Here is a 14380-nt window from a genome sequence, read left to right as displayed (position 1 = left end):
AGGCACAGAAGGAAAACAATTACCTCCTTTTTTAATCGGTATTCTGCTATGTATAATCATTCTATTGCTGTCATGTTCTTCACATTGTGGTATTTTAGGGAAAAATATCTTAAGGTGACTTATCATCTTGTGAATTGGCAAAACAGTTAATGTTTTAACAGTGATGCATACACCAACTGCTTCTTTTTTGTTTGTTTACTACATACTGAAGATATCATGGTTTGTTTCACAATACAATCACTTTCAGAAAGTACATTAAAACTTATGGATATAAATTAGATCATCAATTGAGGGTTCTCCTTGTTTATGAGGTAACAACTGTATCCTGTGGAGGTGTTTATTAGACCCATTACACATACAGTCGCTACCAATTTAAGTGGAAGCATGTTCAAGTTTTTCTTTCAATACCAAAATGTCAAATAAGAAGAACTTAATTTCACAACAAAAAACCTCACACAAAATAGATGAAAACAGATGAAAAATATTTTTAGAAGCATGTGCACCAAGCTGAATGAAGTGGGAATATTAAAAGCATTAGAGAATTGTAACTAGCACTCCAATCAGTTGCAGATGAGATTCTAGTTTTAGTGTAGTTCCCAACACTAGCATCTACAATCAATAGATTGGAAAATATATATGTGTTCTAGCAGTCTTTGTATTAATTTTGTTACAGAAAGGAACATGGACCGGAGATTTTGCCTACGAAGAAATGGGTGATAAAGGAAAAAGATATCGGTATGTAACGTCATAAAAATCAGATAAATCGTCATAAAAATTCGCACTTTGTGCATGAATTGATTCCTCATAATATCATACTATAATCACCTATTCTCAAAACACAGTGGTTTTAAGCTCTGTGGAGAATTAATGGTATTTAAACTTGGCTGTAAATCACACTATGCAACCATCTTAAAGTAACAGAAGACACATACTAATATCATACACTACCAACTAAAGCAAAACAAAAAAACAATGGGCCTAGAGTCCATGACCTACTATCCTACACAAAATTTGCCCAGGACTACCTACAAGGAAGGATGGTCATTACTGAAGTCCTCTGCCAGGTGTTTCGCTCTGTCTCCCTGTCTTTATTTTCCTCCAATAAGTTACATGTCTTCTTGTTTTTCCTCCCCCTCATTTGTCATTCCCAATTGTTTGATTTTCCCATAGTGTTTTCTCTTTAGTCTACTGTCCTTCTTGGAAGGAAACTTTGTTTATATAATAGAGGGACTGGAAACCAACCTCAAGGCAAAAATCAAGAGCAGCTGCCTCAGGCAGATACCATGGAAAGCATTTAAAACCAAAGCAAGCATACAGTAACTACTTCCTGAGAATGTTCCCCCAGAATGCAACCATTTGCAGCTCTCAGTCTCCCTGAGCCAAATATAAATTTAAGTTTTTCATGCCTTTTATTTTTCTTAGATATTTCATCCAGTTGCTTACTGAATTTATGCAAACTTCCACCATCTACAACATCTTACTGTATAGATGTCCACAGCTTAATTACACAGTCTGATGTTTGTTTGATATAGTAAAACTGGAAAGGCAGTTTAATTGCTGGAAAGAAGTATTTAATGGACTCTTTCTGCTAGCAATATCTCATTTTTCTCTCACTGGATTTTTGGAATGTTTCATTGGAATAGTTCTGTATTAATTAATTTAGGTAAAGAGTGGCTTATACTTTGCATACAGAACTTCTCAGGTATATTTTGCACTGCAACATGCAAAATGCTACTCTGCAGCAGTTCACATCTGAGGGGTGTTACCTCCTTACAACAGCATGATATTAGCTCCTCTCTGTTTCAGTGAACCTTCATGTTAGGTTATTCGCTTTTTTAAAAAACATTTTTGAAATCTCCAAAACCTTGATGCAGTAGGAGACACTACAAAATATACCCAATATATACATAATACGTATATCAGATGTTTGTAGTTTGGTCCACAGACTGACAGCTTCATACTGCAGTTCTAACCTATTTCACTCCTGTGCGTTGTAGACTGATGTGTCGTTTGATTTATTAAAAAAAATAAAAATCAAGAACATGTAGTAGTGAATAAGTGAAATGAACAGAGACAGTAGTTATAGATAGTAACATTAAAGTTTTTAAAAACACCTTTACTGGAAATTAGCCCTCAATGAAGACAGAAAAATTTTGTTTGCTGTTTTGTGGGGTTTTTTTTAAGAAGCACTATTGATTGTTTCTAAAGGAGTAATAGTAGTGGTAGTGAAAGACCATTTAATTATTTTCTTTTAAATCTATTTCAAAAGAAAAAACATAATTATCACGTTTGGAAAGATAGAGAAAAATTATCTTTTCTATGTTTCAAGAAAATTATATCTTTATGGGCCTTTAAAGTTGATACTAAATTGAAAGGAACACCCCCTTCCCTCTCAAATACACCTATCTCCTACTCTACTCTTTGATAGAGCTAAAGAAAACAAAATATCTTTACGTTAAATAACAATCCTTAAAAGAATGCTCTTTTTTCAATTTCACATATTATTTTTTGGTCTTGCAGTAAGGAACGGAATCTCTAATTCGGCTCACCTTCACTATATTTTCTTATACTCCGAGGTAACTGATGAGTTTCAAACATTTATATTTAGACTATATTACCAGAAACAGCTGTTCCAGGAAGGCTTCTACTTCCAAACCAAACTCACTAAAATTCAGGGAGGATCAAGTGATAAGAGGGTTCTTTGGGCATTCTCAATCAATAAGAAACCACTCATACAAATATTCCTAAATGACTGACCCTGCTGATATACCTGTGATACTCGCTCTTCCTTGACATTCCAAGTCTTATACTCTTGCAAGAAACTTTGCAAAGTTTCTGGCTAAGATGTAGAAAAATACTCAAAATGTGATACTATAGCTTGCAAAAGAGAAAGCAAGTGAAAAAAATCTAAAATTTAAAAATAATAATAAAAAAAATCTGCTCTTAATCCATATTTTTAAGTGCCTGAAACCTCAAGGTTAGGACTCCAGTAGCCTGTATATAGTTCACGAATGCAATTAAACAGAAATCAAAGGGAGTATTTCTATTTCTCAGTCACATGCACGGTCAGTTCTCTTCTGTAACCTCTGGTCTTTACAGAAGTACACACCTATTATCTTTGAAGTTGTAACAGCTATTAAAAATGCCCAGCACAGAAACTTGCAACGTATTTACTACCAGTTAAATGATATTCTATATTGCTTGCTTAAGTTTGAGTCCTAACAAACTTTGAAGTAAATCCACGCACAAACTTGGACGGTTTTCTCCTAAAATTTAGCGGGATCCTTCACTGTGTTTATGTGGAAGGCTGCAGGTCCTATCCGCATCTGCAGCCCCGCTACTACAGCACTTATTTTTCCCTTAAATAGCAAGAAACAGTCCTTCCAGCGTGACTTTTGGAAAGGGCCTCGAAAATTGTACTTCAAGCCATAATATAGCTTCTACCCGCAAGGGCGCTCCCCCACACGAGAAGCCCCGTGAAGGGGGCAACCGCCCCAGCGGACCTCGGCCCCCTCTGCCCGCCGCCGGGGCCGCACCAGCGCCACCCCGCCAGCTCCTTCTGCCCTCGCCGGCGCCACAGCGGCTTGTAGGAGCGGCTTGCGGGGCACCAAAGCTGGCACATCCTCAGCCATCCGCCTCGGACCCCACTGCCTCTGTGCACCGCCCCACCCAGCGCCGCTCCCGCCGGGGCAGGGTGGCCCGCCCGACCGTGAGCCACACACCGCCCGCCCGCCGGGGCGGCTGCGCAGAGCCGAGCGGCGTGGGATGGCCGCTCGCACCGCCCCCTTCGCACCGCCCCGGAGGGGCCGCGGGGCGGAGCTGCAGGAAGCGGCCGCCCGTGGCTGCTTCGGCTCCGGGCTCGTCGCAAAGGGCGCCCGGGGGTTGTCGCGATTCCCCGCCCCGCCATCATTGGCCTTCTGCCTCTCGCCGCCCGGTGCGGCCGCGGGGCTGGGGCGGCACAGACCGCGCCCCGCGTCTCTCCCGCCGCCTCCGCGCAGCCCCGGCGGTGCGAGGCATGAAGCTGAGCAAAGCCCAGTACGATGAGATAGCCCAGTTCCTGGGGCACGTGCAGCCCACCCGACAGAGCCTGAGGAAGCTGAAGGAGAAGTTCCCTAGGTAAGTGCTTCCCGCCCTTCGGCGCGGGACCTCGGCGGCGGCCTGCGAGCTGGCTGCTGGCGGGCGAGGGGCCACGGGGGCCGCTCCGCCAGCCCCACCCGGTGCCCCAGTTCTGGCCCCACACCGTACAAAATCACCAGGACACGCACACGGTCGTCGACGGCAAGCGACAGCTCGCTGAAGCTGCCGCTGGGAGCAGGGTACTGCTCACCCACCGTGACCTGAGGAGTTGGCACAAAATAAAGCAAGCTTCTCCCCCGACCCTGCCATACGTCCAAGTGAAAGCTTTCGCGTCCCTTCACGAGGCCCTTAAACACCAAGTAGGTCTTCTGATGTGAATGAAGCCTTAAGGCTCGGGCCGTAACTCCGTGGCTGAGGCCAAGGGTGGAACGCATCTTGCAATAACACTGCCCCTTTTACTTAGCCAGAAGGGGCTTTCTGGACCCATAATTCACTACCTGTTGCTACTTTGCAGTTGAAGGCTGGAAAAGGGGTCATCTTGTGACATACGGCCATTCATCTGCTTCCATGCCGGAGTGTTCAGAATTGTCAAAAGCATTTGCAAATGACCGTAGGCTAGCATGGAAAGGTGCACGTGACAGGATGTGCTCTATGCACCAATTTCATTGCCAGAATTTGCTTACTATCAACAAGAGAGTTTTAAGGGAGGTTGCAAGGCTTTTCACGTTTGTTTTCAGGTTTGGGAGAAGGAATTGGAAAGGAAAGCAAAATGGGTTTTGCCGGGAAAAGAGTGGTGCTGTCTCTAAAATCACCAGAAATAATACAGAAAAATGTAGGGGTTTAGGTGCTATGCTTATTTTCACGAGAGAGAAATAAGTAAAATAAAAAATCATTCACAGGCTTCCTGAATGAGCCTTGCTGGCCTTATTGCAAGTGTGGCAGAAGAAACTGACACTGCAACTTAGAGTAAGTGGATGAGGAACCGACACCAACTTAGGCTTTGCAGTTGTCCAGTGAAATCTTTTCATTTTCAGGAAAGTGTGTAATGTAGTTAAAAATCAAGCTGAGGGAATAGCCCTGTTATAGAGAACAAGTGATTGTAAAAAAATGTGGTTGGTTTAGGGAGTGCATAGAGTTGCATTGTTGGGAACCCAGCTCACCTTGCACAGTACTTCTGCAACTTGGAAACCATGTTACTGTGACAGCATATGTCTAAAGAACTTAGATTTGGCTTTACCACTTTGGTACTAATGAAATTAGGAATAAGTGTTTATGTATATTTGTGTGTGCATGCAGGCATTACACATATGCATGCACATGTTCTCTTTTTCTAGTCTCCTTATAAAGCTGTCTTGAAAAAAGGTTAGACTTTGGGTTCGTTTGGTTTCTGCTTGGTTTCTTGGTTTCTGCTGCCAAGACAGATCCCTAAGCACATGAGGGTCTGTAATAGGGAAAACGAGTTTGTCAGAAAAAGACCAGGCCTTTCTGATACGTTTTACTTCCCAGTCCATACATTTGATACTGCAAAAGATCTGTTGAGTCCTTTGTTTCAGAACTTGATGACTCCTGAAAAACTATGTGCAACTAACACTGTAAGATCACGCAATCACAGAATATTCTGAGTTGGAAGGGACCCACAAGGATCATCAAGTCCAGCTCTTAAGTGAATGGCCCGTATGGGGATTGAGCTCACAACCTTGGTGTTATTAGCACCAGGCTCTAACAGGGTCAGGGTTAGTTAGGAACAAAATAACATTTTTTTTTGTAAAGCAGCTGGTGTGGTGAACACTGAAAGCAGAGATTAGCTATAGTAGTTGCTTCCATAATTAGCTGGCTTAGCACACTGTTTCTTGTTATTCACATTATGTTATGAAAATGCCCTCTTTTGAATTCTTATAGGCCTCTCCTGAATTTTGCTTGCCCATCCTGGCAGAAGGCTAAAATCTTCTGTTTGAGTGATGAATTAATTGATAGCTTTTTCAAAAATGCCTGTCTTAAGTGTATTTTGAGGTCTACGTATGTCCTTTCTGTGAATGGTTCAGGAAGTGGTATTTCTTTGTTGTCTCTTTCTTTATTTCTCATAGCAGGACAGATGCAGAAGATAAATAATACTTTCCAAGGTCACTGCCTGCCTTAGCAGCAAGGGAGGTGTATTAAAATAGATACGTGTTATAATGTGTAGAACAGGCATTCTCTGTAACTGTTGCCTTGTAAAAGAGGCCAGCTGCAGAGATTTGTAAACTTGTGTGCCGTCTTAAAGGGGAGGCTTTTTCAGTGATGTGTTTTATAACTGTGAAGTAATTTTCTTATAATCTAGAACCTTTATCGTTCTCTTCTGGAATGAGAAGAGTCTGATTGGACTTTTTGGCTGCTTTTTTTTCTTTATGAAAGCTAGAATCAAACAAGCAAACCCCCCACCCACCTCAACTTTCTAATTCAGTCTTTTTAAGAAAATATTCCAGAATCTGTCATGGTACTTGCAGTGTGATGAAGGTGTCCATAGCCAGTTTGTCATTATTATATGGTAACAGTTGCCGATTCCAACTGGAAAGTACTAACATCCATTATAGCTGCTTTCACCTTGCACTTTCAATCTTTTCCCGGGAAGGATCAGTATTCCACTGGTAATGCAATACATAAATTGACAGTTTTCAAATATTTCTGGTTTCTGCTGCCTCATAGATCTTGAGAGTCTTTGAATTTCTGCATTTATCTGTTCAGGTTTTTTTCTAATACTGTCTTATCTCTTGGTTCCTCCCTTGGTTGTTGTGTTTCCTGAAGTCTCAAAGTTAATGCTCCTTATTTGTATAAAGTATCTTTCACACTTTGTGAAAGGGCCTGTTCTTGTTCTGCAATTTGCCCCTAAGAATAAGTTGTAATTTCCATAAAACAATTGCCACAATTCAGTATATAGGTATGCTGTGTGGTGGCTGCCAACCTGACCTGTGAATCTAAATAATCTTTTAACAGGGTAGTTTTTGCTTTACTGTTGTTGAACTACTTCAGCAGGTGAGATTACTACTTCAAAAGAGCATTGCCATGTGACTTATTAATGTCAAAAAGTCAAAATTAGACTGCTTCTCATACTGTTTATACAAGCATTGGGACATTTTTTTTTACAACTCTGTAACATTACAGTCAACGTGGATTTAGTTTACTTGGCTTAAAATCCAGTTATTTTGCAAAAACTTGGGAATCAAGTTGCTGTTCTTTTTCTGTTAGTGCAGTGCTTTGTATTCCATGCCTGGCAATTACCAAAGTATTATTCATTTCTTTATTCTTAAGGTATTTGTTACATGCTTAGCAGTTGTCTTCTAACAGGTTCATGTTTAACAGCAGGATATTTGGATGACCTGAGGATTATCAAAATGTAATTCTGAGTACTAAGCACAATAAATCTCTGCCAATATTGAATCACTGATCTGTAGTTCCTTTGATCTTTTTAACACATTCTTTATGTTCAGTGCTTTTCTGAAGTGTACCACTTTTTCTTCTTTGTTTCTCACCTGAATTTATCTACTTGTTAATATTTGTAGTTTTCTCTGTTACTTTTGTATTTTATTCTTCTGCTTTCTTTTCAGCTATGCACTCGTGTTCTTCTGAGATACTGTTCCTCTCACTGAGACCTAATGTCTAAATTGAATTATCCGTTGTAGGGCTGGTTATAGGAGATGTAGGGTATTGCAGGAAATGTTCTGAGAAAGTTACAATCTCTTTATATTCAGTGTGTGTTTATATCTTAAATGGTAGTTAGAGCTGCCTGCAAGTAGAATCCTGTAGATAAGAATCACTTCAGCCCTAACTATTTATAGTGACAAGATGTAAGTTAGACCTTTAAACTTTTACCTGTATTCAAAGACTATTTTAACTTATCCTGAAAAGTCCAGCTTCTAAGGGTTCATACCCAAACTGATATTGTAGTACTTCGGTTTAGTTGTTTGCTGTTTAGTTCCTGTTTTAGTTGTTTCAATTCTTCTGTATATGGAAGAATATATTGTTTCTCTCAGAAACTTTTTCTAAAGCTTCTTACCAGTAGAACATGATTGACAGATGACTGGACCCTTCCCATATATATACACCTTTTACATATTTTGCTGCTCTTCTTTGTATCAATTCTGATTGAATATTACAGTTTCCTTGATTGAATCTTCCTGTGATGTCTACCAAGTTTTCTAAGGGTGAAAGCTTTGCTGACCCTATTCATTATGATACTATCTTGGCAGATTTTTTTTATGTGAGTTTTTTTCTGGTTTAGTTCTGTTCTGAGCGTTTGAGTTTCTAACACTAGATTGTGCTTGAATTGGAGATTCCACAAACTTTCTTATGGTTCAAGTTGTCTCAGTAGCCCTGAGCATCTCTTAGTGATTCCAAAATCTATATGCTTTTCAAGTTCTTTTATTGAACTATTGTGAAATGTATTTCAGTGCATTTAGAAGTGCTATATTCTTCCATAGCACAATTTGTGTAGTCCTGTATTGTTTATCTTCTTTTCTTCAAGTTGTTAAACTAAGTTGGTGCCTCCAGCCTAACTTTCCTTTAGGTACCTTCACTTGTGTTCCTGTAAGAGAGACATTAGTTTCTGAGCCTGTTTGAGTGCAAACTGTTACAGAGATTTTCAAAGTATTAGAACTTTTGTCAGCTGCTGTGTGCAGTTCTTCACTTTTCTTCTGTGAATCTATTCAAAGAAGTACTGTCCTGTTTGTGTCCCTTCTGTGAAAACTTACTTCCATATGATCAGGAAGAGCTTTTTTTACAGCAGAAAGGTAAGGGAACCTGGCATAAATGTAAGAGAAGTATTTTTTTTTTCCTTCTGCTTCATTTTTCCAGTAAGCAAGTGGAAAAGATGATGCACAGCTTCATACTGATATACTTGATATTTGAATATGGATATTTGGTTTTAATGTATGCAACTTCCTGTTTGATTATTGTAATGCACACAGTCATTCCCGGAGCATATCAAGAGGTGCACGTTCCTCTACATTTGTGACCTCTCTTCTTCATTACATAGTATCACTTCAGTTTTACATACATTTTCAGTAATTGTCTTCCTCTTTCTCCAAATTAATGATTATTAAATGCTTTATTAAATGACACCAGGCCTGGAAAGCATCTCAGCAAGGTTTTTCATTTAATAAAAATGTATCTGCACAGTAATGTCTTACATTGTAAATTGGAAAAAACAATCTATTATGTGTTCATTTTTATCACTTTCTCAGTGATGATTCATACTGAAACTAAGGCCCTAAAGAAGTTTAAATGTGTGGTATCAGAGTTATTTCTTTTACCAGCTGCTTTTTTCTTCCTCTTATCCACTGTCATTGTTGCCTCTAGTTTTGTTTTTTAGAGTTGGGGGTGGATAAGCCTCTGATTTTCCTCTTCAAACCAGTTTTATTGACCAGGAAATATACTGCTTTTTGTGAATAATTTTATTCTGCCTTTGTGCAGTTACTTAGATTATCAAGCAGTACTGCTGAGCCCATAATGGTTGTGGTGGGAAACAGGAAGGTAGAACTGCTTCTCTCTTTCATCCCGCCCACTTTTTTTTTTTTTTTTCCATTTCTGTATTCTCCAGCCTGCAAATTGAGTTGAGGTGGAAGGAGAATTCTCTGTGCTCTGCTCTGGTGCTGCTTGGACCTGCTGTTACCCAGGAAGGAGGACTGGCAGTGAAACTTGTGAGCAGGGGCCAGATGGGTGTCTTCATGGCTCTCATAGCTCTAGGCTCAGGACTCAAGCACAGGATTATTAGACAGGGAGTTTGTATCTATGAGCAGGCAACCTACTGCTGTGTAACAATTCAGTTGCACTCTCTTCTGCCCGGAAAGGCTCTTGTCATAGCAAACCCAACATGATTCTTGTGTCTGCTCCCGCTCTCCCTGCTCTTCTGAATAGTCGATTAATTATTTTGAAATGTAGGGGAACTAGGCCATTTTTCTTTACTCTGCAAGCACTGATATAGCAAATCTCATTTAGAAAGTTGACTTTGAGTGCTACAAACTTACTTCACAAAAAAAAAAATTAAAGGCACATTTTAAGCTTCCTCTTTTTTTCCATATTCTCACTACTTAACAACAAAATAAATTCATGCTCTGCCTATATAAACCACCTTATCAGGTTCACTTGACCAGCTCATGAGAGAAAAGAAACCAGACATTAGCAGGAGGTGCAGAGAGACTTGGAGGGAGATGGTAAATGGGAGATGATATATTCCCACCCTCTCTGTTTTGAAGTGGCAAGTCCTTTGCACTGGGTACTGTGTTTGAATATTGTGGAGGATATAACGAGAGCATCAATGAAACAGAATTTTTAGTTTTGCAATTTCTTCTTTTATGTTAGACTGTTTTACATTACTGTTTGTTTTTGTCTATTCTATGTAGCAAAAACCTAGTATGATTTTAACTTTGTTGTGTACTTGAAGCTGCAGTTAACCTCACAGGTAAGCAGATGGATGATAAGAGATGAGAAAGAGGTCTTGGCTCGTTATTTGAAAAGAAAATTAGTAGTATACAAGTTTCAGGAAGTGTCCTACAATGAATTGTAGCATATTCAAAATAATCCTAAAACAAAATAAAAATTTACTGTACAAAGTAGTTATGTGAGCTCTAAACTGATATTGTTCCCTTTGGAAAGATGTTCTTGCTATTTGAACCCTTGGTAGGAAATCTATATTACAGCTTTGATAGGGCTGATAGTGGGCAATACAGGTTTCTCTTTTCAGTTAAATGTCAGTGAACAAGCCTTAAAGAATTTGTAACTGGTTGGATTTGGTATGACTTGCTAAAAAACTGTTTGCTTATGCTATGATCCTAAATAGGAAGAATACCAATCCTCTCCTGTAGTATGAAGTATTGTGTGATAGAAATTAACAAAATCAGCAAAACAAACTCAGAAAAACTTTGTCTTTTTCATTATTCATTAAATTAAACATAAGATACTTACTTAAAGTTAGCAACTGGTAGCAGTGGGAGCTTTCAGAGTAGAATGGAAAATATAGTTTTGCTTACTTTTGTAGCTCTCTAATACCAACAGACAAAATTTAGACAGAAAACTTACATTGGCACATGTAAGTACTAGGTTTTTAGGACTTTCCAGATTTGTTTGGAAAGAGATGGAAAGGGGTTTTTTGCATTGTTTGCACCTATTAACAGAAAAATAGATGTTATATAAGTGTGTATCAGCATGAAAGTTAATTTTGAGGGACGTTCATTGTCGTTTTTCTGCAGTTTTTGTGAGTGTAACCATCTTCTTCCTTACAAGCATCCCCGCATATGTCGTCCATCCCAGCAAAATTTAAAGCTATTTTAACTGTTAATCTTGAATTTTCTTGAAATACTTTCTGAGTTTTTGAGTACTGATAAATCTCTTTCTTCCCTCTTAATGTTTTCCCCTTCCAGTATGCGAAGTGCTACCATATGGGAGTACAGTTCATTTTATAAAAAAAAATCCCAAGAACAGGACTTACTACACTTGTGAAATTCATTTTGCTGAGTAAAGGGAAACCTTTTTTGGCCTTGAGGAATTTATACAAACCACTTAGAAGCCAATCCTAAATCCTTTGAAGATTTGATGGTGAAAGACAATGATTGGAGGGGGCCTTTTAAAGCAGACGTGGAAATTAGTTCCCTATAATTTGAAAATGCATTCTGAGTCTGTTGGATCTGTGTGTTAAGTGCTCTTGTTTAATACAGAAGAAAAGAAAGAAATAGAAAGAGAGAGAAAAAAGAAACAGAAAATTACAGAGAAAAAAGAGAAAAGCAACAGGGAGAAAAGAAAAAGAGAAAAAAGAAAAATGTAAATAAGAGGGAAAAGATATAAAATGCAAGAGAAAAGAAATAAAAGGGAGAAAAAAGACGGAGTAAAAAGGAAAAGAAAACAAAAAAGAGCAGAAAAAGATAAAAAGAAAGGCAAAGAAAGAAAACTCTATTATATGTCAAAGCTGTAAGTCATCTTGGTCACAGTGTACACTACTGTGTTGCTCTAATTTGGTTGTACTTTTTTGGTTGTACTGTGTGATTTAATTTGGTTGTACTTTTTTACACTTCACAGATTCCATGGATGTGATAATCACCAGTAGGACAGGAATATAAGTCTTGTGGCACAGGTTTTTCTGAGTATTACATTCTAAAGCAAGCTTGGTGTCGTCAGACCAACGGATGTCTGTAGATTTACAGGCAAGATTATGGTGGTTGTTAAGGAAGGATGAAGTGGAAGTTTTAACATTGACCATATGTGCATCTTAATTGACTTGTGGATTTTAGTATACCATTATATTCATGTTGCTTGTATTTAAGGAATATTATGATAAAAATGGTAACTCTTGATTGTATTTCAGAAACAACTCCATACTGTATTGTTCTTCTGAAGCCATCAAACAAGTCTAGGCTTGAGTTTTATGAGCGGAGGGGATTTGTTACATTGGAATGGAAAATATTTTATTCATGCGTTGTTTTTTGGACAATCATATTCTGGGCTATATTACAATGGCACGATAAATTGCTGAATACACTGCTGAATATGACCTCACCATGAAAAATTTGATGCATTAGAGTAGGAAAGGTTGGAATATATCAACGTTAGCTGACAAGGGACTTTGAATTTTGACCTAACACAGATGACCTTTGTGTGCAATAAAAGTGAGTTTAATCTCCAGGTCAAGGTTGAGGTGAATGGTAGGGCAATGTATATTGGTTTGTACTGGCTATGGCTGGATCACACCTAGCAAGCAAAGAAATCCAAGGTCTTTGCACTTCAGAGTAACCAAATGCTTGATTACCTAAAGTTTACCCATATCTATTATACAACCTTCAAAAACTGTGCGATATTGTAGACAGCTAACTCTTCAGCAGCTGTGGACTATTTCACTTGAAGCTCAGTGCTTCAGAATGAGAGGTGTGAGGTATGAATATTGTGCTCTTATAGATCACTGAATAGGTAAATAAAATTTCTCCTCTAGCGTGTAGAAGAAAGACTGTCAAGTATATTGCCTTGCTATGAAAAGGGTGAAATCTAGAAGCTTTGTTTCTTTGACAGCTAACCCATCTTTTGAACATCGGAAGTTTATTCCTAAGTGTCTTATGCTTTTAAGAGGAACACAATTAAGAGAGCTCTGATATGTTTCACTAGGCAAATACAAAGAAAACGGGTCCTTTTGAGCACTCCATTTCTGCAAAAGGTATTTGATCAAAAAAGCTAAGTTACAAAATGTTTTGGGGGTTGTCAAGGTTACTTAATAAAGACGTATAGGTGAATTTAAATAAAAGATTGTCATGTTTTATAGTAGTCACAAACAAAATCTGTCTTTTTAACTAGCTGGTGTTACAGGAGTGCTATTTTACTAACATACTAAAGGTACATTTGCTAAATACACATGGAAGAGTGGTAGCAGTGGTGCTGTGGGAAGGAGGGAGTTCTCTTTAAATCAGCCAGGGGAAAAAAAAGTTTGAGACTAATGGAAAGAACCTCTACTCCTTTAATAGAGCCTGCAAAATATATTCTCCAGGACTGATCAACTCTGAAGGCTCTAGAGGTTTGATGATTGGAATGGCAGGAAATCACGCTTTCAGGACATAACGAATTGACTAGGCCATCCATCATTTGTTAGCATGCGCCGAAACACTGGGTTTGTGTGCAGAGGTCTGTGATTTAGTAAATACTTGGGAGATGAATAGAGCTTACACACAAGGGAAGATATTGCTGTCCTTCAGCAGCCTTAGACACAGATCCCTGCTGAGAAGGCCGTCTGACAGCAGCTCATCAGTAACTGGCCTGTCACAGTCAGTGATGCCCACCAGCCATCCCCAGTATATTAAATGCATTTTTAATATCTGCTTCAGTAGATTTAATGAAGAAAATTTAGTTTTCATACTCTGATCACTGCTTCCTCGAGTGTTTTAAAGCATTGAGTGAAGCACTTCCAAGAAAGGAACTGTGCTGATAACTGGAGGAGTTGATTGAAAATCAGAATGAAACAGGTGTGTTACTATCTAAATAGTTTCCTTAAAGCAAAACAAAAATGTTTGGAAAAAGCAGGGATTATCTTAGAAACAATTGACCCTCCTGCAGAGGGACCTAATGCAGCAGGCTGTACAGCAGCAGAGATGCAGTGCTTGGAAAGGTGTTTGCACAGGGGTTCTGTTTTGCATGGCTGGGCTTGCCAAAAATTTCCTACACTTTCATATGTTAGTGTTTGAATCAGATGATCGCTGTGTCTGGCTTTCAGAGTCCAGAGAGGAGGGTGGCTGTGAATGCACGGAATGGAATATATAAGTTTTTAATAGCTAACATAGATTTTGTTTTGGTTTCAGCA

The 14380-nt window shown here is 38.9% G+C and overlaps 1 protein-coding gene across 5 annotated transcripts in view; it reads left to right on the top strand.

The window, feature by feature from the left end:
• Positions 1-3810: 3810 nt before the first annotated feature.
• Positions 3811-14380, top strand: part of C6H15orf41 (chromosome 6 C15orf41 homolog) — a 123500-nt gene continuing 112930 nt past the window's right edge. Inside the window, exon 1 of one of the 5 annotated variants that reach the window (XM_032691378.1) lies at positions 3811-4116. In XM_032691378.1, the coding sequence (XP_032547269.1) occupies positions 4016-4116 (101 nt within the window). In that variant the 5' untranslated portion in view covers positions 3811-4015. The remainder of the gene's footprint in view (positions 4117-14380) is intronic. The other 4 variants (XM_032691379.1, XM_032691376.1, XM_032691375.1 and 1 more) reach the window with 4 other exon arrangements.

The sequence above is a fragment of the Chiroxiphia lanceolata genome, chromosome 6, assembly GCF_009829145.1.
Source record: "Chiroxiphia lanceolata isolate bChiLan1 chromosome 6, bChiLan1.pri, whole genome shotgun sequence".
Classification (NCBI taxonomy): Eukaryota; Metazoa; Chordata; class Aves; order Passeriformes; family Pipridae; genus Chiroxiphia; species Chiroxiphia lanceolata.
The sequence above is the reverse complement of the archived record's forward strand: the minus strand, read 5'-3'. Positions and strand labels throughout refer to the sequence as shown.